Source organism: Triturus cristatus, chromosome 2_1 (genome assembly GCF_964204655.1).
Source record: "Triturus cristatus chromosome 2_1, aTriCri1.1, whole genome shotgun sequence".
In the NCBI taxonomy this organism is placed as follows: Eukaryota; Metazoa; Chordata; class Amphibia; order Caudata; family Salamandridae; genus Triturus; species Triturus cristatus.
Window position 1 is genome coordinate 808,213,451 of NC_140581.1, and position 27,282 is coordinate 808,240,732.

Here is a 27,282-nt window from a genome sequence, read left to right on the forward strand (position 1 = left end):
AGTATAGCTATCATTAGTGCAGCTGGTGCACTTGCTATAGGGCCCAGAAGTGGGAGGGTTCAACTGTAACCCTATTTTTAGTGAGTTTTACTACCAAAAAGATACTGGACACCTTGCTTGCAATAAAGTCCTTAGCACACTTGCAATGCCACTTTAGCAGTCAATGAAGAACTTCTTTGCATGTGGAAACTAGTGAGAAGGTAAATCTATTTATGTTTGCCTCTGAATAATTATACTTTGAATGATGGCTTCTGTAAATTGCATAGTACTACTTGTCCCTCAATCAAAAAGGGAAAATAGCTTTGTTCTCAAAGAAATTGGAAAAACATCGATGATTATATCAAACCAATAAGCTCTTCAAGGAGTTTTGTTTATGCTGAAGTGAGAATACTAAATCCCCACTCCAACATAAGTATAAGTAAGGAAGCTGTCAGACTTACTATTCCCACTCCAATCTAAGCAAAGAATAGAGACAGTGTTGGACTTTGTAACGGTCACATTTATTTTTCCCACTCCTAGATTTTTTAAATGAAACATTTAAATATAAAAAAAAGAAAAATATTTAAAATGATAAGCGTATTCATGACATATAAAACATACAAAATTACATTTGAAAAAAAAAATGTTATATTAAAATGAAAGGAATAAAAATACTAAAAATATTTTACATCAAAACGCTTCCGTTCCTACCACCTAGAACACAAATATTGACAAACCATTAAGATTAATATTAGTAAATATATATTTTTTAAACTATTAATAGAAAATTAAGTATTAAATAAAACAATTACAATTGAAAAACATATAAATATTAAATGAATGAGCACAATTGAATAAATAAATAAACTGATCACAGAATTAACAATTTATAAAAAATCAACAAATTATTTAATTAACTATTATTTTGTCAATTAATTCACATAATTAATTTTCAATTTTAAATAGTGATTATTCAAATTGTAAAAAAATTGCTGAAATTAAAAAGAATACTTTAAAAAAAAACTCCCCATCCTACTCCCCTAAAAACAATTCTAATAAACCCTAAAGAAAAACAGTTCTTGTAAGTTTTAAAAAAATATTTAAAAAAGTAACACACATATAATTATAACAATAATAACTCATTATAATAAAATAGCCAATATTTATCAAACAATTTATAAAAAAATATTTTATGGAACTATATACATTTTTTTATATATATCTATATATATACAACAATATATTTTTTTAAAGATATTAGACTACCTGAAAAGCAATATTCCTCCTTTTAACATTGAGTCTCATGATATTTTTGACATCACAATATTCTGGCCACAGTATTTTACTGTGAAAAAGACTCAGTTGTACGATTGTGTCATATCCACATTCCTAAATAAATTGCACTCATTGCCTGTGAGTATGTCATTATTGTGGAGTGACAGCTGTATAATGTTCTAATCTAAGTTTACACTTTTGAATCTGAGGAGACCAACCAAATGCTCATTGAGGGGGAACCCTAGATAGTCAAAGGTGCAAACTCTCTCCAGTGGAAAGCCGTTAAGGACTGGGCAAAACCTAGTCGTATGGCAGGGCTTCAACACCATATATTTGGTTTTATTAAGGTTGATCTCCAGCCCTCTCTGCTTGCAGAAGACACCAAACGGATCCTACAAATTTTGAATGCCTGTTGGGGATTTAGAGACCAGTAAGGTGTAGTCCACAAACAGGTACGCTGGGGCCTTCCTGTTTGCCAGACATGGGGCACTGTGCTTACACTGCTCTAATGTGGTTATCAAATCAGTAAAACAAATTGGGGGCTAAGATACACTGCTGTCGCGCCCAGGAGGCACTGGAATGGGGTCTGTCAGCTCCCCAGTGAGCCACACCTAACCTGCACATAATTATCCAGGTGAAGTCCCCGAACTACATCAATCACATATTTCGGAACACCAATATTAGACAAAACTACCCACAAGGGCTCCCAAGAAACTAGATCAAAAGCAGATAGAAGGTTCTTTATCTGATGTTGTCCTCACATTGCAGTCTTGAAAGCCATTATTAAGGGTAAATTTTGCAGGGCTGCAGCAGACCATTTTTTTATTGACTGACGCATAAGCTTCAGAATTGTCCATACTTCATCCTCTTCTCTGCTAAGTGCAGTGGTGGCAATCCCAAGGGTTTCAAGTTACAATTAAAATCCCCCACGACAATTCCAAAAACACTAGCCAGAGAGAGATGAAAGAAGCACATTAATCATACCAATAGCAGTTAGACCAGTCGTGTTGCCTTCATGCCTACATTAAACATTGTACAAACATAATAAAAGCCCATCAGGAAATTATAAGAGTACACAGCATGTCAGGGTACCCAAGGTCAATAACTTTAGAGGTACACACCAGAATGGTTCTCAATCAAATTGCAAGGACCCCGACTGCCTGCCCTTCCCTGAGAAGTGAGCAGGTTGGACGAAACTAGCAAACCCAGACTAAAAATAAGGCACAACAGCCCATGTTTCCTGGAACATACATAGGTCAAATCGGTCCACAAAACCACACCACTTTGGGAATGGCGATTTGGTTTAAATGCCAGCAAGGTTCCAGGAAACAAGCTTGAAAGGGGGGGAACACCATAGCGGTAGAGTCACAGCCAAAGGAAACACAAGAGAGAGCAGATGCGGCCAACTTGGGGTTATTGGATGCATGGTGCTGCAACAAATGGATGTTATATATGGTTCTGCAATGGTTTTGTTTTTATATTACAATGGCATTGATTGGAATTAGAATATTTAGGCCTTGTTTGATCCTTCCATGTTGACTCTTACTATCATTGTGAAGCAGAATTCACCAAGCGTTGGACTGTTCACCCACTAATAGGAAACGTGAGCTGGGTTTAGACCTTAGTGAGACAGGTTAGTTTTACCCTACTGATGATGTGTTGTTGCAATTCATTGGATAAATTGTAAATAAAACAATGGGCAATGGTGAGTGTTAGTGAGTTTAGGTGATTATGTGGCTGCAATGTTTACCACATAACCTGGAAAATTTGCAGATTTCACCAAACATGTTGTTATTTGATGCATGTCCCATATTTCATAGTTCACTGTGAAATATGTATTTTTTAACGCCATGCCCCACACACCCACACATCTGTATGTTGCATGAAATAAGACTAGAACCTCTTTCACATACTAAAATGATTCTTGAAGGGAATGCATTTGTTTGAGGCAAATATATATTTAGACATAAGTTTTTACAAACAGGTTCCGTGAATCGCAATGGCTAAATGATTGCACTTCCTATGAAAATGTATGCAGGTTCATGTATGACAGAAAACGTCAATAGCTGATTAGATCATTGAATACATACGTCATCTTTTGAAGAGGGTTACTCCTAAGAAAGTATATTGAAGGGTACAATTTTCAGCCAGAAATGTCTGCATCCAATTTCTCACCATTGATCAATAACTCATTAACATGTCAACAAATTTCACACTACAAATTCATTGGAAACAACAATGTGCAGCCAAAAAATAGACACTTTTTTCCCTTCATTTTCATGACAAACCTCATTGAAAGTGACATTCTCCATTTTTGTCCACAAGTTTCTGCATCAACTCTATAGTTTTATTGTAATTTCTCTCACACATGCTGAAGTTTGTTAGCTCCAACATGGTGACTATTTTGCCACTAGGTTGAAATCATGCTCGTCTGCCAAGTCATGTGCCCAGGTGGTAACACACCTACAGATGTGCAGTGTTTATAAAAAAAGAGCCAGTGTAGCATTATCCCCAGGTCCCTCCTGTCCTCGTCCCATTCCTAAACATAGTGGAGATCACTATCTCCGCAACAGAAAAAAAAAGAACAGGAGCACGCTGGGATACCTAACCTAATCCATCCCGCTGTCTTCCTACAGAATGGGACGTGTTTGCTGACTTACCTGTGTATTTCTTCCATGGATGGCTAGTCGGGCTGCTGGGCTGTCCTCAACGTCCTGTTCCGCGTCTCCTGGTCTGCCGGGCATGCTGGGAGTCGCATTGATGGGCGCCCAGCCCTTTGCGGATGGGGCGCCGGTTCTCCGGATTTCTTCCTAAGGCTTGGCCGGACTGGAAGACACGCTGATGAGACTGTTTTGGGGTCCAGGGGCTACGCTGGGCAGTGCTCCTGGTCTCCCTGCCTGGCTTGTTGGAGTACTGCTGGCCTTCATTCCCCCCTGACGCCCCTACTGTTCGTGATATCGGTGCAGGGGCGGGCCTTGATGGGGGTCGGTGTCAGGCCGGTTGCTGCAGTCCTCTTCCCTTCCCAGCGCTGGTGTTCTGGAGGGCGCCTGGGCTGACTCTTGGGGGCAGGGTGCTTTTGGTATGCTCTTCCTACCCCTGTGGTGAGTACCGCATAGTGGTTCCGCTTTTCTTCACAGTTACTTCGCACTTGCATGTTCCTCTGGCTTTGTGATTTGTGCTTTGCCTGGCTGGGTCTGGCTGTGCGCGGTGAGGCTGCTTCGGCGGTCTTGGCTGGGGGACCTGCTCGGCCGCTTCGGTGGTATTCTCACCTTGATTGCTGCTGGCGCTCTCATTTTTTTCCTCAGGGTCGTTGCTGGTGCTCTGGGACCCGGCGTCCTCTGGTCTCTCCATCTTCAGGTTGATTCCTGTTGGGGCCTTTCCGTTCTGGCTTGTGGCGCTCCCTGTACCTGCGTGCTGGGTTGGGGCTTTGCGTGGCTTTCTGCGCTGTTTCTCTGCCTTGCTTCCTGGTGCTGTGTGGGGGGGCTTCCTCCACAGGTTGTGGGTTTCCAGGCCTCCTGGCTTTCCGCTTGCTCAGCACTTGTTGCTGGATGGCGTCTGGGCGGGGTGTTGGGGATGGTCTCTGTTTGTTGATGTTGGCCTGTCCCCCTGGTAGGTACCGCATAGCGGGTTTCTTTCTTCCCTGTGCTGTGCTATTCTGCTGTGCTGGCCTGCTGCCTTTGCTCCCTGTTTTCCACTGCTGGGGGTGTGCCAGGGCTGGTGGGTGCTGTGGGCTTCCACCCATTCCCCTGTGCACGCGTCTGCTCTCGTGGGCTTTTTGTTTTTGGGTGGAGTTCGGCCTGGTTCGTTCCCCTGGCCTCTGGGCTTCCAGCCTTCCTGCCCTGCGTGCTTCTGTTCCCCCTGGTCGGGCGTGGTTGGTGCCTGGTTGGGTATCCACCTTGGTTGCCTGTTGCCCGGCTTCTTCTGCCTACTGCCTGTCCGCCCTGTTGGCTCCTGCCTGTTCTTGTGGGTTCAGGCCTGGTGCGTGCCTGTCTGGGTGCCTGCCTGCGGCTCCTGGTGCTTGGCACTTTTTGCGTCCTTCTGGGGGTGTTGGCTTGGCCCGTGTTCGGGGTGCCTTGTTTCTTCATGCCCCTCTGTGCCTGGCTGGTGCTCTGGGTTTCGCTGTGTGGGGTTTCCTGGCCTGTGGCCTTTCCTCCCTGCTGGCGCCTGGTCGTGCCTGGGTGTGGCGGCTGGGCCTGCCGGTGTCCTTTAAATCGCTCCTCTCCTCCCCTCCGGCATGCCCTCCTGCCCGGGCTGGTGGGCTCCTTCCCCGACGGGTTCCCTGTGGGTGGGGTTTGTGCTGGTTACGGGTCGAGGAGGTGGGCCTGAGGCCCCCCGGCCCCCCCGGCCCCCCCGCCTGCGGTTGCAGCTCATCTGCTCTTGCGCTTGGCCCCTGCTTGGGTTTGGCTGGGTCGCTTCTTACGTCCTGCGTCGGGGTCCTTGGTGCTTCCAGAATCCCTGTTTCTTGGGTTCTGTTGTTTTTCCTGGGGGGCGGGGGGTCTGTTCTGCCCTCCCTCTGTCCTGACAGGCCTTGGCCTTGGTTGGCTGTTGGCTCCGGGGCTGTCCTGGTGGGGCCCCTGGTGGGCTTTCTGGCTGGGGTTGCTGCTTGCCTCTTGCCTGGTGCTGTGTTGTGTTGCGCTTGGTTGGCTGGTGGGGTTTGGTTTCCTGTTGTGGTTTCCTTTTTCCCTCTTGTTTCTCCTTTTGTGGCTTGTTGCGCTTGTGGTCCTTTGCCTCTCGCTGCCGCTCCCTTTTCCGCCTGTGGTGGCTGGGTGTTATGGGTCTTCCTTGGCTTCTGCCTGGGTGGCTCCTTGGTTTCTTGGGTATGCTGCTTCTGTGCCCCTCCCTGTCTGTGGGTTCAGGCTCCCCTGTGCCCTTCTTTCCTGCTTTGTGGGTGCCGTTCCCAGTGTCTTCCTCGCTGTGCCTTCTCTTGGTCTTGGCCAGTGGGTTGTTGGTGGGGCTGCCGGTTGTGGTCTGGTGTCGGCCTCCCCTGGTGTGTGGGCCGCGTTGCTGCATCCATGCTCCCCTTTTTCGGCCTTGTGCTGGCGGTTGGATTTGCCTGGGCCCTGGTGCTGCGGCGTTTCCCTTGTGGGCATGTCCTTGGGCTTGTGCTTTTCCCACTCCTGTGCGGACTGCTGTCACCCTGTGGTGTCTCTGGCCATTGCTCTTGCTGGCTCTACGGGGTTTGTTTTTCTCTTTTTGGGACTGTTCCCGCGCCCCCCCGATGGGTTGTGCGCCTTTGGTTTCTCCAGGCTCCTCTCCTTTAGTTTGGGGGTGCCTGGGGTGTTTCGGGGTGCTGTTGGGGTCTTGGCTCTGCCTCTGTTGGGTTTGATCCCTTGCGGTCCCTGTTTTTGGCCTCCATTTGCGGGGTCCCTGCCTGGGTCCCTGCCTGGGTCCTTCCCTGGCCGCTCATTCTCTGGTGCTTTTGGGCCTCTTTTTGGGCCTCTTGGTGGCCGGTGGTTCTGGCCCTGGTGGTCTGGATACTGGGTTGGTCCTGTGTCCTTTCCTGTGCGGTTCCTTTGCGCCTGGCTGGTGTGCTGGGACCTTTGTGTCGGTTGACGGTTATGGCTTACCGGTCTCCCTCCCTGTTCGCCTGCTGCTTCTCTTCTCTTGGTGGCGTGGCGGTAGCTAGCTTTGGTGCCGTTCCCTGGGCCCCTTCTAGGTTGGGGGTTTTTTGGGGTTGGGTCGGTTGGCCCTTTGCCTCTCCTTTCAGGTTCTGCTGGCGCCGTGTTGGGGTCCTCCTTGCTGGCTGGCCTGTTGGTTGTCCGGATGGCTTCTTGGGTCTTTCTGGGCCGCCTGCGTTGTTGGGCTGTTGGCCTCCTTGTTGGTCCTTCCTGTTTTGCCCTTTTTGGGGTTCACCTTGCGTTGTTCCTTGGTGTCCTCCAGGCTTGTGGGTCGGCTCTTGGTTGGTGGCGGTTCCTCCTTCCCGGTTCTGGGGTTTGTTTCCCCGGTTCCGTGTTCGGCCCTTGGTTGTTCTCTCTTGGCCGTGCCCTGGCCGTGTGTGGAGTCTGCTTCGGGTGGCGCTTGTTGCTCTCCCTGGTCTTGATTGGGTGGGTTCCTGGGTTTGTGTCCCTGTGTCTCCTGTGTTTGGTTGCCTCGGGCCTGGCCGCTGGCTGGTTCCTGTGCCCCAGGTTTTCTTCTCCTGGTGTGGCGGCCTTGGCTGCGGCCGTCCGGTGTCTCTGCTGGGGTTGGCAGCTAGTCTTTCCTGCCTTTTGGCCTGGGTCTTCTGTGGGATTTCTGTGCCTCTGGTTCCCTATTGCCGCAGTTGTCAACTGTCAGTCGGGGGGGACCTTGCCTGGGTTCCTTGGCCCCTTTCGTCCTGGTTGTTGCTCTGGGTTGGTGCCTGTTTTCTTGTCTGGTTCCTCCCTCTTCGGTCTTTGTGGCTCCGCTCGTGGCTTCCCCTGGTGTGTTGGGGTTGGTCCTGTAGTTAGTCGCGTTCATTGTTCTCTTGCTTTGGCGTGCCTCTTCAGTCTCGTCTTCCTTCCCCTCGCCTTTTGGTGTGGTCATTGTGGGTTGGTCTGGCTGTGGCTCACCTTCTTCCCTGCTCTGGGAGGTTCACTCTCTTTCTTGCCCCTGCTGGGTTCCTTCCTGGGCCTTCGGCTGTGTCACCCTGTTTGGCCTGCTCTCGTACGCTCTTGGGTGTTGGGCCGGGTTGGCCTGTTTGTCCCTGGTGGGCGGCTGCTTGGTGGTGCCTGGGGCTGTAGGCTTCTCTCTTAGTGTTTTTTCTCCCTGGTCGTTTGCCCTTCCTGGCTGGGTTGCTCCATTGGGTCGCTTCCGCTTCTCCGGGGCTCCCTCCCCCTGGTAGTTCAGGGGAGAGGGGGTCTTTCTTTCTGCCCCTCTGGGTGTTCCCTTGGGGCTTGGCTCTGGATGCGGTCCTCCTTTGGGCTTGCTTGGGTGGTTCTTGTGCTCGTTTGTGGTCCTTTCTTGGTCGTCCCCTGCTTGTTTTGGGGTCTCGGCTCTGTCGGCTTGGTTGGGGGCGTGACTGGTTGTGTGCTCCTGCCTGCGTTTTCTTGTGGGCTCCCTTTTGCTTCGGTGCTGTTTTGTTTCTCGGTCTGGTGCCCCTGGCGTTGGTGGGTGTCCGGAAGGCCGGGTTGTTTGCTTTGGTATTCTCCACTATGTTTAGGAATGGGACGAGGACAGGAGGGACCTGGGGGTAATGTCCTATTACTTACCGGTAATCTTCATTACTCCTGGTTCCGTTATCCTCGTCCCATTCCTAACAACCATCCCTCCCTCCCCGGCAGCCGGCCTTCCGGTTGTTGGCTTGGTATTTTCAGGCTGCATGCTGGGCTGGTGCCGCTTATGTACTCCCAGCGGAAGGGAGAGGGTTAGGTATCCCAGGATGCTCCTGTTATTTTTTTTTCTGTCGCGGAGATAGTGATCTCTATGTTTAAGAATGGGACGAGGACAACGAGACCAGGAGTAATCAAGATTACCGGTAAGTAATAGGACATTCCCTTCACTTTCAAGTAGGAGAGGAGACTGGCTAATGTAGGTCAAACTATCCTGCACCTTTGCAGGCTGAATTAAGCGCTAATCATGGCTAGTCGTATGCGCTTGAGTTCTCCCTTGACTCTATTGGTTAATTCTGTCTAGCCAGTGCCTTCTTAATAAATTGAGTCCTGCAGCACACATAGAAAGAGGAAAATGCCTCTCAGGATTCTTTTTATGCAGGGTTGTGTCCCTTCCTGCACAAAAAGAATCCTGCATGCAATACAGGCACCCTTGCACTAGGCTGCCGAAAGGGCCGCACACAGAGGAAAAGGTTAAAATGTGCTGTATTGCCTTAATTATGGGGCATTCCTGCCCTTTCCCTGTCAGACACTGCAGCGTAGCAAGGTGACTTGGGCTGCACTAAATGACTTTTTCATAAAGTGTTGGCAACTATTATCTTTAAGCTTGCACAAGCCCCATTCTGCAAACAATATATCTGTGCAGATAGGTGTAGGTTGTTAGGAACTCCTCTGTTCTTGTGAAATGCCACAGTCAGTTAGGGCAACAATAGGCATGAAAGACGTCAGTAAGCAGCCATTAGGGGTCATAGCTTGCCCTCCTATTTTTAGAGATAACACAGGGAGACGTTAGTAACATAATAATGTTGCTTACCTCAGGCAGTTTTAGTTCTAAGGGCCCATTGCATCAGGCTGAATTTTCAGAGTACCTCTCGCTAACCAAGATACTTTACCAAATTGAGGTTTGGGAGCATGTAATCATACACAATACTTATGGAATCATGGAAGCCCACTTCAAGACTAGCCTGGTAATCTGGTGAGAGTAGTGAACCAGATGATGAAGGATGGATACCACATTGTGTCCCTGAGGGCTCTGCATCCTTTAACTCAACAAATCCTATTGAGTACGGCTCGGTATAACAGTTTAAGGATCTCTCAGGGTCACATGGGACTGATACTTAAACTCACTGTAGTTTAGGTAATGTAAACCTTTCAGAAACTGGATTATTCATTTAGGAGGGGGTTACCCCTAGAAGTTTAATATACACAATCAGGTTCGGCCAAAACACTAGGGTTTATTAACGTTTTGACACGCTATACTACTACTACATCCTATCAGTGCAGTGGAGTTAAGCGCTTCACTTTGGAGGCATGTTTGAGAATCTTACCCATTGTGAGGAAATCAGCTGCCTTGTAATACCAATTATACTAATAATGATGATGAGGATTACAATAATAACATTAAGAAGAAAAAGATGAAGAAGAAAAGAAATTTGAAATTAATGGTACTTAATTCAGGACTTTTGTAGGTATCAACCTGCCAATCACCCCAGATGTTGGGCATGATTGTGAAATTACTGAACCATTTGGCTGGCTCTGTCAAGTGGGCACATCAAACATTGCACCATTTTGGCTAAACTTAGTGCCTTTGTTGCAGCCACCGCACTGGTGGCGCCATTGTAGGCACAGATATCCCCAATTCCTGGCAGGTAATCCTCAGGGCCAGACTGGGAATCCAAAGTAGTCCTGGCAATTTTGTCTTACCAATGCCAGGAGGAGGGGACATGAGCAACTGTGAAGCACTGCTGCTTTTGTTGCTGGGGCTGATATTGCAGCACTTCTGCAAAACCTGTCCCCAGTAACAAAACGGGCCTCCAATGTTGCAAAACTGGCCTGACCCTTCTAGCCTCCCAGGGAAACCCCCAATGCCTGCTACAGTTAGTCCGGTCCTTGTGATCCTCCACCAAGGAAGCAGACCAGCATGCATACAACCAGAGTCTAAATGATTCCAGTAGCTAGCACATTGTAACCATTAAGGTAATATATGGAACAGCAAAGTTTTGAATATTATCTATGTAGATACAAGGACTGATGTCTGCTAAGAAAATGGTAGTTCAAAAGGCAGTAAATAAGTAGACTGCGTATTATTTTGCACTTCGTTATTATGCACCTGCCTGCACAAAAACAATCCTATGAGGTGTTTTCCTCTTTCTATGTGTGCAGCACACATGGAAAGAGGGAAAAATGAGGAACAAATTAACTTATTTCTCCTTGTTACGCCTCACCTCAGGAGGCGTACGGATTTGACGCTTCCCCTGGTTTATATCACTTTGTAAATCTGGGCAGCATCAAATTCCATAGGTGTTGGGTGGGAAAATCCACAGCAATACCAATTGAACGCCTCCCGGGTGCCAAGTAAGAAGCAGCAATTTGCACTGTGTCACCTTACTAATGATTTATGAGGCCACTCAAAGACACGCAGGGTGGCTTTTCGTGGCATCATAAATCTTTTTTGAGAGCCCTGCATCACAATTATGTGGTTCAAATGTGATGCAGTGCTCTCATAAATAAGCCCCCTGAAGTCTCCCAGATTACTGAAGGAATTAGGGAAAGGATTAAGGGAAAGCTCATGAGGAGGGTCAAATTTGCTCACTTATCTCAAGGCTTCTACATCTTTGCGTGTTAGCACGTACCAGCAAAGAGTAGCACAGACACAGAGGCATGCAGTACAAATGATAAGAAACATAATTTAACTGCCATCTTCTTTGTAAATGTGAAATGGGAGCACCCACTTGCCAGTGGTAAAACTAAAGCATGTATTTCTATATTCTAATTTACAGACCAATAAGTTGCAGGTCACATTCGTTTTGCCAAATCGTCCTTTATGCCAGTAGTAGCTGTACATATTCATAGGTGTGGAAAGTATACAGGCCTTTCTTACACCAAAAGCTTAAGACATGTGGGTTCCAGCTGTACCCAATCTCTCCTTTTTTAGGTGGATTAAAACAAAGGATGGGAGGGACTGAAAGAAGTGTACGTTTCCCCAGCCTTACTGGCCAAACATTTTCAGATCCAATAATGTATAGATACCGTGTTTAGCAGATGGGAACACCCCCAGCCTTCCTGAGGGCTGTAGTGGGAGGTGAGGCTCATTTTCATGTCTGCTTCTCCAAAGCAGGTAAGCGCTATGTACCCTTCCGCCCTCAATGTCAAATACCAAATCCTCCGTGAACATGCAGTGGAAGCCAAGCACTCCATATTCAGGCATATATCTGGGAAATTTTAAAAATTAGACTTTGCTGCCGGCAACAGGGTGAGAGTTCCCAGAGAGGTCCTGCGATACCACAGAGATGGAGGCAAACAGTCCCCCTTCTGATGGGGGACGAGAGGAGGAATACCGCCTGCTCAGGAGGAGAGTATGTGCCACTTTATTATGGCCATCATCTCTGATAGCATCACATCAATTATTTACAGTATCCAAGTAAAGATTTTAGTATTTTGAATTATTGTGTCTTTAAGCCTTTTATATAATAATCTGTGGGATGCCTACGTGTCCTCTGCACGTTTGTCAAGGTTTTGTATTCTGTATCTTTCCAAAAATGTATTACTAATATGTTATCAATAAGGTAAGTAGCGTGGGTCTCCATTGGAATGCCTTGAATCACCTGAGACTCAGCAATTTCAAGGGAATTTTCTTATCACTTGCAGAATCGCTGCAAAACATACTTTTCATTATTACTCCATTTCCTGGCGACCTGTTCAATAATTTCTGCATCAAGCTAGTCTGCCTTTGACGCAGCACAGTGGGTTATTTTAACCACTAAATGGCCATGTGGTAAATGGGTTACTTCCATTTCTGTGTAATAAAATTACAAACAAAACTATTTTCGAACTCAACATTTTGACTGCTAAAACATATATATTTTGCAACATATATAGAATCTCACTCTAATGCAGGGGATGCAATACCGAAATATGTGACAAGTTGTGGCTATAGAGAGAAAGAAACGCTCCAGCCTCTTGAATGCATTATGTGAACCCTCCTAGTATACTTTGAAGCATTTAAGATAGTTCTGGCTGATGGTGCATGCTGCATAAAAAATGCCCGACTCTGTTATCTGCCTGCATTAAAATGATTGCATTTTGCACTGAGACTGCAAAAAGTACAGAAGATACGTGTTTCTTCATCATACCTGGTTTTCCCTTTTAAACGCGCTCTCTCCTCTGTCAGCTACAATTCGTGTGTACGTATTGAATCTTATCCGCGTCATGGACAAAACCCCCTTCGTGTTGGGTGAAATTTCTTCTTGTTTAGAGACACCAAAGACCCACTTTCTGATTTGTTTATGTTAACCTAAAATGCTTCCCGAGGGGTTGCTTTACACATAGCGCCCACACAGCATTCTGCAGTGGTGTCTTCCTTCACAACACAAAGATGCCACCTGGCAGGTCCTCTGCCAAGTTTGCAGAGGCCATGGCCAGTGGGCCATCCGCCAAAGTCTAAATGAACCCCTTAGGCCACATGGACTCTGTCTTATGCAGCGACAGTTCTCTAGTTGGCGCAATAATCCCTCACTGTAGTTGCTCGAGTAACAAAACCACGGCTTTGCAACAGAAAACTGAAAGTGACATTGTGCAAATGGTAATTTGTGGACCGAAAATATCAGTTTGACTCACAAAGTGCACTTTGTGGGTTGCTGTGAATCAGTCGCGGCTTGTAGTGGGAGTGCTTCGGGGCGGTGGGGAGGGGGGGGGGTAGTAAACTCCGTCAAGGGCCGACCGGAGGTAAGTACGTATTGCGTTGCAGCGCGCGCAATGTAATTCGTTTTATTTATTTATGTACTTACCTCCGGTCGGCCGAACGCCGCAGTTTACTACCCCCCCACCCCCACCCTGCCCCTCCCCTGCACTGCCTCACCATCCCGCAGCACTCCCACTATGAGCCACAACTGCTGTGAATTAGAACGCAGAGGAGTCATGCAAGGAGTGCCCCTCTCTTCCCTGCAACACGCAGTGCACTGTATCAATTGTTTGCAACCACATTTGCAGTTGCAGACCTTTGACAGATTACTGATCTGTCAAAGCAGAATGCAATGATTCACAAACAGCAAGCTGTCCTTTACAACATATTCCACGTTGTGAACCGAGCTTGGGAGATCAGCTTTCTTGCAATGGCAAATGTGCAGGCTGTTCAACTATCCTTCCATCAGTATATAAATACTATATGTATTTATATACTGATGGAAGGATAGCTGAATAGCCTATATGATGGGTCAGACATCTTTAGACATTGGCATGTGCCAGTGTCATTCGCATTCAGATCCCACCATGACAGGACACAGAAAGTGGCAGTAAGTAAGCCCTCTTGAGCCATTAGCCCTATTTCCCTCTGACTGATGTCTCTTCACCTGATGACATGTGCAAATCGGCCTGAAAATGAGCATGCATCAGTGCCAGGAGTGGTTGGCCAGTCCATTAGTTTTCTGTTTTAGGCCTAAAAATAAGCATGCATCAGTCCCAGGGATAGTGGGCCACTCCATTAGTTTTCCATTTTCTCCTTTTAGAGGTTCCCTTTTAGTTCTTTCCTTTCCCCCCCCCTTGTTTTTCTTTAGAGCATCCACCAGCAACCAAGGCAGAGTCACATGGTCGTTCCTGTATCATTTATTTCATATGCAGTGCGCTGCATTCTGCGTGTCCCGTTCTTCTAAGCTAGTAGGCCATCTTAAAATGGTATTATCCACAGTGTATAATTGTTTAACCATTCAAGATGGCCACCACATTTAGAAGCAGATGCGGATCCATAAATCTTTAATATATTATGAACAATTTGACCTCCAAATGCAATGTCTAATATTTTCCTTATTATTACTGCAAGCATTATCTGTCACAGGTAGGTGGTGGATTTTTTTTCCTCTTTTATTTATTCAGGGACTGGGTTACTCCATCACAACGGTGGCGGATATCCCGTCCGCCAAAATACAAATCCCATAATATACTATGAGATTTTTATTTCAGCGGACAGAATATCAGTCACCCGTCCGCCAAAATCTAAATCAGGCCCTTAGTTTCTTTTGCATATGCGTTTTTGGGTGTGTGTTTTATTGTGAATGTCGAACAAGTAAATGCAAGAATAAGCCAAAGGATGGCTGAATGGATGCATGAGGGCAGGGATGAGTGACTGAGTGTTTGTATGAAGAGTTTTTGAGTGTATAAACTAGGGACTGAAGAGCCGTTTTCAATTACAAGCATTACCTATTGGCACTGCCATTGTTTGATTGGCACCTGAAATCCCCTAGCTTGACAAGTCTGGAAGATACTGCCAGACTTAAGTGCACACTTACCTCTCCTGAGGACTGCACGTCTCGGATCATTGCGGGGAGCTGTGCTAGAGAAAAACGCAAGGTGCTCTCTGCAGCATAAGACGTGCTCAACACGTGCTTCTTGTAACAAGGCAAAGTGCTCAGCATACTCTCTGACCAGTGCTATCTGAGGGCATGGAGCATTGGTGTCAAATATAAGGTGAGGAGTAGTGTATCTCAGCTCCTCAATGAGCCTGCGGCTGCCGGACTCCCAAAAGGTACAGTCCCACAGCAGCATCTTTTCTGGCCCTGAGATTAACAAAAAGGGTGGGCAAGCCTACAAGCCCTTGGAGAGCACTTGGGGGCACACAGAAAGCAGCAGGCAGGCAGGCTAACACATAACGTTACTTGGCAGAGTTGTAGTCCCTCCATTAGCCCAGCAGGCAGCAGGTCTGCACAACAAAGCACGTAGTCCCAATTGAGGTTCCTCCTGGTGGCAATGTTCAGTTTGTAGAGCCAGCAGCATCTGTTTACAAGTCCTATGCAGTGTCTAAAAAAAACCAGTACTGTTACTCAAAAGTGCCTTTGATCAAGGGGGGCTTCAAAGGAACCCTTAGAAGTGTGCAACAATCTCTTTCAACCCAGCCCCTGGCTCCAGGTGATCAGTAGTGGGTAAATCAGCCCTTTGCATGAGGGCTGGACACAACCTATCCAAATGTAAAGTGTGAACCACCTCCCCCTCTCCCAGCCCAGGAAGACTATCAGTATGCAAATGAATGCCGATGTATCCCCTGTCACACCAAGCCCTTCCTGTGTTGTGGCTGTCAGCAAAGTACGCACCAAATGTAGCTGTTACGCAGCCTGAACCTGTATTGGAATCAGGCTGCAAAGAACAAAGCGTCATGAACGCAGAGAAATGCCCACTTTCTGAAAGTGGCATTTTTGAAATATTAATGTAAAATCCAACAACACCAGTAAGTAGGATTTATCAGTACTATTCTAAACATACCAAAAATGGCAACGCCACTCCTTTCTGATCAGAAATTACCACTTAAAGGTGTATAAGGGATTCCCCGATGCTAGCCTCTGAGAGCAGTAGGTCGCACAGGAGTCAAAAACGAAATGGGTTGTGTTGGACTTGGCCCTTTTTGCTGGGTCATCCCTGAACTTTTTGCCTTCCTCCTAGCCTTTTTTTCTGACCTGGTGTTGGTGCTTTTAGGACTCTGGGCACTTTGTCACTGCTGTCCAGTGTAAAGTGCATGTACTCTCTATGCACCTGTTTGGGGTACTTTAATTTACCTATCAGTCCCCAGTAATGTGGTATCTCATATACCCGGGGCCAGTAAATTAAATGCTACTGGTGGGCTTGCGCCATCCACCAAAGCAGCCTTTCAAAGCTGTCTCAGGCCTCTGCCATTGCAAGGCCTGTGCGCGCAGTTTTCTGCCACTGTGACGTGGCACATAGAGTGGGTGCCACGTCCGTGACCCCCCTTTTTTCTACATATCAGTCACCCCTAAGGTAGGCCCTAGCAAGCCCTATGTAGTTAAAAGGTAGGACATGTACCTTAAATGTGTGGCATGTCCTGGTAGTGACAAACAGCCAATTTTGGTTTCTCACTGCTGTGAGGCTGCCCTCTCATAGGTATGCATTGGGGATTACCTGATCGGTGTTTCAGTGGTAATTCCTGATAAGAGAGGAGCAGCATGGTCAAGTTTGGTATGTTTGGAATAGTAATAATAAATGCTGGGTAAATGGTGTGTGCAGATATATTATCATTATTTTAGAAATGCCACTGTTAGAAGTTAGCATTTCTGTGTGCTATGTGTCTTTGCCTGCCTGATGTATATTGCATGTCTGGCTCTGGATTGACAGGGGCTGGTGAGGTGTGTGACTCCAGAGGGGCAGGGTGAGTCAGTGCTAGGCTGAATAGGCAGATCTGCATTTGGAGAACTGGGAGGAGTAGCCCCTGACCCTGAATAGGTCTGTGCTTGCCTTGTTCAATGCTGGCTCCGCCCCCCTGTGGTGTGTTTGGGGCCTGAGCCTAACCTGACAAAAGAGGGTGTGAGCACTGTATAGAAAGTGCTTCAGTACCCCCAAGAACCAGTTGGGACTGGTTCCCCAAGCCCTGTGCCAGGGCATAACAAAGAGAAGCATGGTATAAATATTGGAGATGTGACCCCATGTCTGAGTACTGCTTGGTGCTTACTTGTACCTGTTTGGGGCTGGAAGGACTGCTGGGCAAGGAGGAACCGCCACGGGCATTGTGGGCACTTGCCCCAATTTCCGCCTGCAGAAGCCAAGCAGGGGATTCGGGTTACACCGCGGCGAGAAGGACCCGCCAACGCAAACCGGAAGCCAAGCGAGGAGCGCCTGACCCTGGTTGTGGCCGAGAGGGAAGGGTCGCGCCAGAGGAGGAATTCAGGCAAAGCTGCGGCCTGGAGGTGGGCAGGGCCCCTGTGCCGGTCGAAGCCCCGCATGTTGACAGCTACAGCTGCTGGAGAGTGAGACAATGCCTCGTGGGCTCCCCAGGCAACAAAGAAGCAAAGAGAAGGCCTGGTGATGGGCGTGGCCACACCCACGAGAGGAGAGGCTCGACTGGAGTCTCCACAGGCGCAGGTATGAAGGAGTAAACTGTGCCGGGAAGCTGCAGGGCAGGGAGAGGCCTCACGTCAGCTTGCTGGGGCCCAACTCACCAGAGTGAGGGTGAGTCTGGCCAGCAAGGAAGTTTGACTACGTGGGAGAGATCGAGTGAGGTCTTCCTGCCCCTGGGGGCATTGCGCTACTGGTTGGTAGTAGTGCCAGCCACCTGTTCATTACGGGCATGATTCCTGCTGCGCCTGCCACGTGGGGGCGGTCTGTTTAGGAGTCCTAGCTAAGGGAGCTCACAAGGTATTACTGGTGCCAATTTGTTTTGGGTCACACAGCTGCACCGCCTGATTGCGGGCAACCGCAACGACGGGGCATTTTATTTTATGAAGAGGAAGGGATGAGATGCACCCCATCCCCAGTGCATTACGCATGTTGTCTTTGCTGCAGAGGCAACTAGGGGCACTCTGTTGATGCCTACTTGTTTCACAGCTGCACCGCCTGATTGCGGGTAGCTGCAACATTGAGGGGGCATTCTTTTGGGTCTCAAGAGAGACCAGGGTGAGTTACACCCTTGCGCCCCCCCCCATTTCTGGCACCATCCTGTTGGGCCTGCACCCTGCTGCAGTGGCAGCTTAGAGCCCTGACTTTTACTGGACGAAGGGCATTGCAGGGAAGTCCCAGATGAGCCCCCGAGGAAGGCCAGTTGGCCTGTGAGCACCTGAGGTGCTGGTAGGGCACAAGGACCTAATGTGGTGCATAATGTGTTTATGCCTAATGTTCTTTTGTATACTGTGTTTATGCCAAATGTGATGATGATTTTGCCAGTAGTTGCTGGTTGTTTTATATTCACTACTTGCATTCTGATGGTTCTGACAGTGGCCCGATTGGCCCTGTCATGTATATAATCCCCTGTGAAATATTGCCAAGTGCCAGATGGCACAATGTACATTTGTGAACATTTTCTAATGTGTTTGTGATAATACAAAGGCTATTTTTTTTATAAACCCTTGTGTGGAGTTTCCTTTGTGGTGTGCCTAGTGTGTTGCTGCTGAGTTAGTGTGTTGCACAAGCGCTTTACACATTGCCTCTGGGATAAGCCTGACTGCTTGTGCCAAGCTACCAAGGGGTTATCTTCAGCTCGTAACTACCTTGCCCTGACTAGATTAGTGGTTTCTGCCTGGCTTAGGCGCAAGCCCTAGCCAACCAAAAATCCCATTTCTAACAGGTTGATTGTCACTACCAGGGCATGAGACAAATAAAGGCACAGGTTCCACCTTTACTTACACAGCACCCTGCCCATAGGGTTACCTAAAGCCTATGGTGGGGGTGACCTGTGTGTACTAAAAGGGGAGTTTAAGGCTTGGCAAGTAGTTTTAACTGCAAAGTTAAAGTATAAGTAAACTGCACACACAGGCCGTGCAGTGGCAGGCCTGAGACAGGTTTGAAGGGCTACTTCAGTGGGTGGCACAAGCAGTGCTGCAGCCCAACTAGTAGCATTTAATTTACAGGTCATGGGTATTTGGGATACCAATTTACGAGGGACTTACAAGTAAATCAAATATGCCACAGAGGGGTATGCCAACCATACCATGTTTGAGGAGTGAGCACACTCACTTTAGCACTGATTAGCAGTGGTAAAGTGCCCAGAGTCCCGAAGTCAACAAAAAGGAGGTCAGAAAAATAGGCGGAGGAAGGCAAAACGTTTGGGGATAACTCTGCAGCACTATGCTAGAAGAGTACAGAGAAGACGATATTTTAGTATGAATAGATTTCTTTGAAGTCTAATCTTAAATACATCTGACGTTTAAAGATCATACTTTTTGGTAGAAGTTTGACAACCAAATTTTAAGACTGATGCAATAAGTGGGGCTCAATAGTGGTAGGTGGACTTGCAGTTTCTATCACCTATAAATAGCAATGAAGGATATTCCTTGGGAAAAGATGGAGAATCCTCTTTAGCCGTTCATTTGTACTCAGCCTATGCGCAATTTGGGATGGAAAAGGTTCAAACAAGGTCAAAATAACAGACTCTTTACATATAAAATGGAAGTATCTAGTCTCTGAAACTTACCTGGTTGGACTTTATTACCTATCTCAATACTGCAGTGAGGCCACTGTAGAACGCCATATACACAGTTTGCTTGTATGTGAGCTGCAGGTGGCTGTTTGTGATTTTTGTGAAAACCTAACCTCAGAAATCTTGTTCTTATTAAGTATTTTCTTCTAACTTGTATCATCTAATATTTCAACTCGAGTGACACTTACCTAGCAGACTCATGCTATTCTAAGTTTGTTTATCTGCAAACTGAGACTCTTTCCCATTATTTCTTGTGGTTCCCACCTCCTCCCCCAAACAACTGTTCTCTCTTTATTTGGAGAATTTACCTTAATTTCCCACACCTTTGCTTCACATTTTTTGTGGAGCTTGGTTTGTCTCCTTTACCATTCCTTCTTAAACTCTTCCTTACATTTCCTTCACCCATTCTCCTTTCCCCATGTGTCCCCTTGCCCCTATGTCCCCTTGTCCGTGTGTCCCAACCCCCTTCTGGCTTGACCATCTTATTCTCATCCCTCTTTTTATCTTTCCCTTTCACTGTCTCATCCCTACCTGCCCTCCAATACCACACTCCTCCCTTAAATCAGCTCTCATTTACTTTTGTTGACTGGATACCCCTTCCTCCTTCATTTTTTCAAGCTTTTTTTCATCTTTAAGGAGGATGAAATAGCTCATTTCCAGTGCTTCATGCTTACTTTTTCTGCCTCCTAGCCCCTATGCTCTGGACCCCGTTGTTAATTACATTTTCAGTCAATTTGGTAATTATAGCAAAGGGGATTTTTTTTTTTTTTTAGTTAGGGAGGTTTTTACACCGAGAAGGAGGTTACTTTGTATATCTGCTGCAGAACTGCAACTGTGATAATTATAGTGTGTGCAGAGAGCAAGGGCAAGAGAAGAATATATTCTAGTGTGAAAAGCAGTTTATCTGAATGAAACACAAAAAGGAAAACCCCAAAGTATCCAGCACCTCAGGGGTGGAGATCCTTCCTCTGTAATTGCCTTATCCAACACTACATATACTGCTCTTTTGCTTGCCATTTAAGTGAGCTTGGTGCTGCGGCCCAGAGATGTATTCAATAAATCAAGCAGTTTCTAGTTTATGTTTGCGGGCTGCGGCGTTCAAATGGCTTTTTTCTCTTTGTCAGTAAATTGTTTGAAATTATTTAATAGTATTATTGATTTTTTTTCTCTTTCTAAGCTCAGCTTTGGCGGGATTCCAGCACCTGGAAAATCGGTGTCAATACTGCACAAAAACTTTCATGGATGTTTTGAGAACCTTTATTACAACAGTGTGAACATTATCGATTTTGCTAAGAGTCACAACAGTCAGATACATGCAACGGTAAGAATACTGCTTTGTGCTACATCGTTGTACCATTTGTTTTCAAATAGAGGCATACAGTGTTCAATACATCAACTCGAGGTCCTATGGATGCGCTTGTCAAATTCACACTCCTAATTTCAGTGCAAATTGTAGATGGTTGTGTGGGCTCTGAAGTTCTGATCGAGCACAAACAAGAAAAAATGCTTCCAAAAAAAGCAGCACCGTCCTTAACTTCTTAGAAATAAATTCAAATGGTGTCCCACGTAAGCACACATTTTTAAAGAAATAAAACAAGGAAATGTACTCTGATGCGCGGTGATAGGTGCCAGCAAGTATATGCGCATCCCAAAATTCAATCTAAAGTAGCAAACTGTGAGTCGGTTATGGCTGTCAGGCAGCTGTCCAAATGCTGAAAGAGCGAATCTGCAGATGGTGCAGCTTTCCGCTCTTAACAAGGTCTATTAGTCCGCTGATTTCCTTTCCAGCCAGGGCCAGGCCATTACCCAGTTTGAAGAGCTCCAGTACATTCTAGGTGGCAAGACGTGTTCTTCCAACTGCTAGCAGGTTGACTCACTGACTGCAGGCATTACGCGGAGCTGCCATTTTAAACAAAGTTCTGCCACAGCAAGACCCGAGCCGAGCGCTCATCAGCCATTTCTGGTCCGGTTACTTACAGAATATGCATTATGCAAACTTTCTACCAAAGATTCCCATGAACTTTCAAAACAAGTCGGGCTTTTTTAGCACGTTTGTTAAGGTTCGTGATTTAAATTACACGTCCTCCCGTGCATTTTTTAATTTTTATTGATAGTATCAAAAAAGAACACATTAATGCAAGTGCAGTGGCATCATAGATTGAAAATTAATGAAAGAAAGATATATGAAAACTTTGTTACAGCGAATCATTATAATAAAATTAGGAATAGTTTAGATAAGTATATATTGGACAAGGCGCTTGCCTAATCGAATACAAACACGGATTTAATACAAAAATCATACCAAGACAAGGGTTTACTAGGAAGACATCTATCATGAGTCTAAATTACACCAAATACTGTTATACCTATTCATTTGAAAAATTCTTCTTGCATACACATGTTAAAAAAATGTGACCCTCTCTGTTTTACTTCACCAATGAACTAGGGCGGACACTAGGTTGAATTCTGCCACTGCCAGATCAGAGAGCGAGCCTCAGACATCATATTACATATGAACCTACGTTCAGATAAAGAAAAACATCGAGGCCTGGAACTTCTAGTAATCTAAAATAAGATCGGAAAAGGCTCTTACAGAAAAGGCTCATTCATTAGTGAGCTCAGAAAACATTTCTAATTGAATCTGGAATTCATGCAGTGCAAGACATGTAGTGATGGATGACATGAATTCAATCACCTTCTCCCTCTAAGTGACATCTAAAACAGTGATTACTAACAGAAGGATTAAACTTGTTCAATCATTTAGGGGTATAATAAAGAATTCAATGGGAAAGAACCTCCATGAGCCTAAACTGTGCGGTTCTGAACGATTTATAACTAAAGGGGATCATTCCGATGGTCTGACTGCCATTGAAGCGGGATTGAGACCGGCCGACAAGGAGTCGGCAGTCCCACTCGCCATATTTTGATCAGACCTACGTGTAGGTAGTCGTAAGATGCCTTTTTCTACTGCAGCTTGTGCTGCAGCCTAGAAAAGGGCCGCAGCACAAGCTGCAGTAGAAAATGGTATTTTTCAAACATGCACGCACCATGTGCTAGGCACGATGTGGTGCCTGGTACACTTATCAGAGGCCCAAGGGGGACGGGGACCCTGCTTGTGGCCCCCAAAGTCCATTTCCAACAGCCGTTCCATAGCGGTTGAACCGCCAATAAAAGACTGTGGGAAATGGACACTGTGATCCTGATGGCAGTGCCTGAGCGGGCATGGCCTCCATTCAAAATCGCAAATTTGACCACCGCACCCAGGATCAGTAGATCCTGGTAGAGGCGACGGTTCGTTTGCCGAGATAGAAGGGTCCGACTGCCTGCATCCTAATACGACTGTTGGTCTGAAGGGCTGTCTGTCGGTGGGACCGCAGTGGCCGTCCCACCTACATAAAAAAAAAACCTTAGTTGGCTCAGTTCTTCCTTCTCATTATATGAAATCCTGAACCCAGTTTCCTTCCTTTATCCTTAGTGAAAACAATAGTGGCTATCCACAGGGGCAAGATGGGAGTCCCAAAAATTAATTGATGGCTCCGCGACATAGCATACTGTAGATATCTGCTTGAATTCCATGCCGAAGAGCTTCTGAGGCCCTCGAAACTGAAGGATATTTGGATTCCATTTCCTGCATACCTTTTATCAATTCCGTACGAGGCCTAGGCGGATATGTCATTTACTACTTAGGAAAGGTGACACAGTTGTAATCTGTCTGATCCATTATATATGGCATTGTAGCGTACCTGTGATCTGGAGCATTGACTCTGGTACATGAAGGCACAGTATTGACACTTCTTGTACATGTTAAAAAAAGTAATATAGAATCTTTAAAAAACATCATTTTTAAAATAGCGAAGGCTTGCCCTACAAGGAACATTCAATACAATTTAATAGCTTTTGATTTTCTAATAACTGAACCATAACTTCTTACTTATACTTTAGTCTGCAATAGCTAGTCGATCCCAAGACTTCCATGAGGTATTGTGTTTGAGGTTAGCAACCGCTTCAAAGTCCATAATTTGACAGTGATTGAGTTTCTCAGTGGAGAGGCGTAATCCAAAACCAATACAGTATTTCAATAACTGAAACTCATGACAGTTTGGTATAGTCAATTCTTTAAAAACTTTGTTTTTACACCAAAGTACCTCCTGAATTATTTTATGCCTATTTTTTTGGAAGATGACTTTTTTTGCAAACTTTGGTGAAGAAATCCCGGTGTCCTCCATCATTGTAAAGACTAAGGGCCTTATTAGGAGTACGGTGGTCCTAGGACCGCCGTATTCGCAGTGGCAGTCCGACCGCTGTATTATGATCGTGGCGATGGGACTGCCAGGAGACTGCTGCTTCCATCTGGATCAAGGATCACGCTGTGGTGGTGGTTCTTCAAACAGCCTGAATATGTTGGCGGTGTCAATGCCAGCACAGCCAAGCATATTATGACCTGCATAGGATGGTGGACATGCAGTTCCAGCCGAATCTGTGCCTGTGGGTACATGCAGAGGGGTACATGTTTTGGCCTTCTGGAATTGCACCTTCGTTCATGATTGGTGTGGCATTCATGACAAGGTGCATGCCACATCATACAGGAATGTGCTGTAGGCACTCTCAGTGTGGCTGTATGCTGTTAAGGCTCTCCTATGGGCCTAACACAGCCACTGCTGTGAGAGTGCTGCCGCACTGCACCTGCGGGCTCACCACAGCCTTGGTGAAGAATTCTGATAGGAAAATTTGAAAACTAGAAAAAAATGGAAAGAGCAAAACTAACAGTATCCTTAAAGCAATTCTTCCAGCAATTGAAAGCAGTAGAGATCTCCATTTAAAAAGGTTACATACTTTAATTAATGTGGCCTCATAATTGAGTTTGAACAGATCATCATAATTGGGTGTAACCTGAATACCTAATTGGGTGTGTGGAATTATATCTATGAACTAGAGCTTGTGGAATATTGACAGCAGTAGCATTAAATAAAAGTATTACTGTTTTCCCCGGATTGATTGATCCAACATCTATAACCTACTGGAAACGATTAAACAGTTGACCTTGAAAATTAATCTTCCCATGCATTTCACTGTTAAATAACTCATTCTGGACCACACTAGTGAATTCCAATGTGCAAAAAATGAAGTTTCTTAAAATGATTTAACATGCAAAAATATGCTTGTGCTTGCCTCATACATTTCTGTATTATCTTGGGAAACATGCTAAGAATGAACAAAGATTTTTATATAGTGCAAGTGCAGCACCTGATTATAGGGTACTCTTAGTTCTTGCTATTTCCTGACTGATTTTCCCTACAACATATGTTTCTAATAATCCTATGTTATTTTATAAAGTCTTTTGTAAAATCAGATTCTATGCTTCCTGAAGAATGCATCTGTCAAGGAGCCCGAAACTCTCTACCATAGTCTCTCCCTAAATTTGAATAACGATCCTTAGAGCGTATTGGGAATATAAAAATAAATGTAAACCATTCACAATGCCTCTTTACACCTCACATGATCATTTATATTAGTCCACCAGTAACATTTGTCACAGTAGAACACAGAAAATGTCAAGGAGTGCCTCTCCATGTACTTTATTTATTTGTTGATTCATTTATTGCATTTCAAAATGGAACGTGCACCTGGAAAGAAAGACAGAGGGATCTGGGTGTAATATTGTGAAGATTGAAGGGTCATTTATCTATTTATTTATTTCTGGATATATACAGCGCATAGCTGCCCCAGCAACGGGGCATCCCAGCGCTACCCAAAGAACAGGTGCCAATAGGCCACTCCAACAAACACAGACAGTTACACCGGAAAGAGCCAGGTCTGTAAAGCCTTTCAAAAAGTCAAGTGATTCTGAAGTCCTCTGTTAGAGATCGGGAGGGAGTTCCAAAGGTGGGCCGCCTGGACCTTATAAGATCGACCACCAGCTCTGGCTTTTTGAAATCGGGGGGTACACACCAATCCCTAGTTGGCAGAGTGAAGGGGGCGATTTGCGATGTACTGGACTAACAGTTCCACTAAGATCGGAGGGCCTTGTTGTGTCAGAATTTTGTGGGCTACACACAGGGACTTAAACTGGATTCTTTTGGTTATTGGCAGCCAATGAAGCTTAGGTAAAAGATTAGATACCGAGCAAAACTTGGGCAGTGCCAGCAAAGCACGTGCCGCGGCATTCTGAATTCTTTGGAGGTGTAAAATAGAAGATTTGTTGGCGCCTAGATAAAGGGAGTTGCCATAATCCAACCTGGCTAAACTTGTAGCCTGGAGAATGGTTTGGCGGATTTTTGGTTCAGAATATCCAAGCAAAGGTTTCAACCCCCTCAGGAGTCCAAAACAGACCCCTGCAAGAACTTTAGATTGGGTATCAAAAGAAAGATCCCTATCTATCCAGAAGCCTAGATTCTTAACCGCCTCATTGGGCAGTGGCGCTGGTTTGAGTTTATCTGGCCACCACTGTTCTGACTAAAGAGCACTATCTCTCCCCAGCATAAGAATTTCTGACTTGGCATCATTAAGCTGCAAGCAATTGGCTGTTATCCAGTCTGCAACCGCTAACAGGTCCTCTTTAAATTTAAAGAGGTTGTTTTTACACTTTTTTGAAAAGGCAATGAATAGCTGGGTGTCATCGGCATAAGATACCAATGACATCCCTCTACTCTTTGCTACCATTTCTAGGGGTTGAACATAGATGTTGAACAATGCAGGGCTCAAAATCGAACCCTGTGGGACCCCATGCTTAGTGGCATACATCTGTGAGTGGTGCGGTGGTACAGCAACTTGGAAAGCTCTGCCTTCCAAAAAAGAATGGAACCAGGCCAAGGCCAGCCCCCTGACCCCGATATCCTGCAGCCTATATAAGAGGATGTCATGGGAAACAGTGTCAAAAGCGGCACTTAAATCCAACAGAATCAAGGCCGCAGAGTCCCCAACATCTAGGCTGCCACGGATGTCCTTGGTCACAGCCAACAGCGCCGACTCGGTGCTGTGACGGGGGCGAGAACCGTTTTGTGAGGGGCCAAGGATTTTGTTCTGCTCTACAAATTCAGCCAAGACTGTATTTACATAGGATTCAGTAGCTTTGGCTAAAAAAGGGAGTTCGGACAAAAATTACCCGGGTTCGAAGGCTCTAAAGACGGTTTCTTTAGAAGAGGAACAATTTTTACATGCTTCCATGTTGCAGGCAGTGATGCGGAGGACAGTGGTAGATTAATCAATTCTCTGACCGCTAGTAGAATTGAATTGTAAACTAGACGAAGTGCAGTTTCTGTAGATAAAACAGGAAGCTGGCCTACTCCAATAGGATTATTATACTTCAAGCAACAGCTGTGGATAGGATGGTAAACCTTTTATGATGGCTAAGAGGGTCATACACCAGCCTTGAATTGACTTCAAAATGAACTTCGGCTTAGCTAATGTCCTTGGACAAAGATACACATTTATTCATAAGCAAAGCTTTGCAGTGCCATACAATGATTGGGTGTACAGTACCATTCCATACCTATGACCAAATTTGAATTTTTTAATTGCCCCGGATTGGCATTTTTAAATTTCTAAAATCATGTCTCTATCCTTTGGATCTGAAACCACACCTGCAAGCATGGGATTTGAGCTGGCTAACATGGAGCTTTGAGCTGTAGCCCAGTTTATTAACTTCTGCAAGGAGTTTGGCCTTCCTGCCAAAAGCACCACCAGGAAAGTAGAATTACAAAAGGTGTTGAGGACCTGGGCTGAAGCTCACTCCATACCGGGTGAGATCACAGGAGAGCCTGAGAAGGTGGAGGAACCACCTGCAGCAGAAGGGGAGGATTTGACTCCCTGGAAAGGAATTCCCTGCTAGAGGAACTG

At 45.9% G+C, this 27,282-nt stretch overlaps 1 protein-coding gene across 2 annotated transcripts in view; it reads left to right on the plus strand.

Moving 5' to 3' along the window:
• The window catches only part of CNTNAP4 (contactin associated protein family member 4), a 1,754,782-nt gene that overhangs the window by 1,048,037 nt on the left and 679,463 nt on the right, over positions 1-27,282 (plus strand). For both annotated transcript variants that reach the window (XM_085632834.1, XM_085632836.1), the window contains exon 7: positions 20,624-20,767. In XM_085632834.1, coding sequence (XP_085488960.1) covers positions 20,624-20,767 — 144 coding nt within the window. The remainder of the gene's footprint in view (positions 1-20,623; positions 20,768-27,282) is intronic.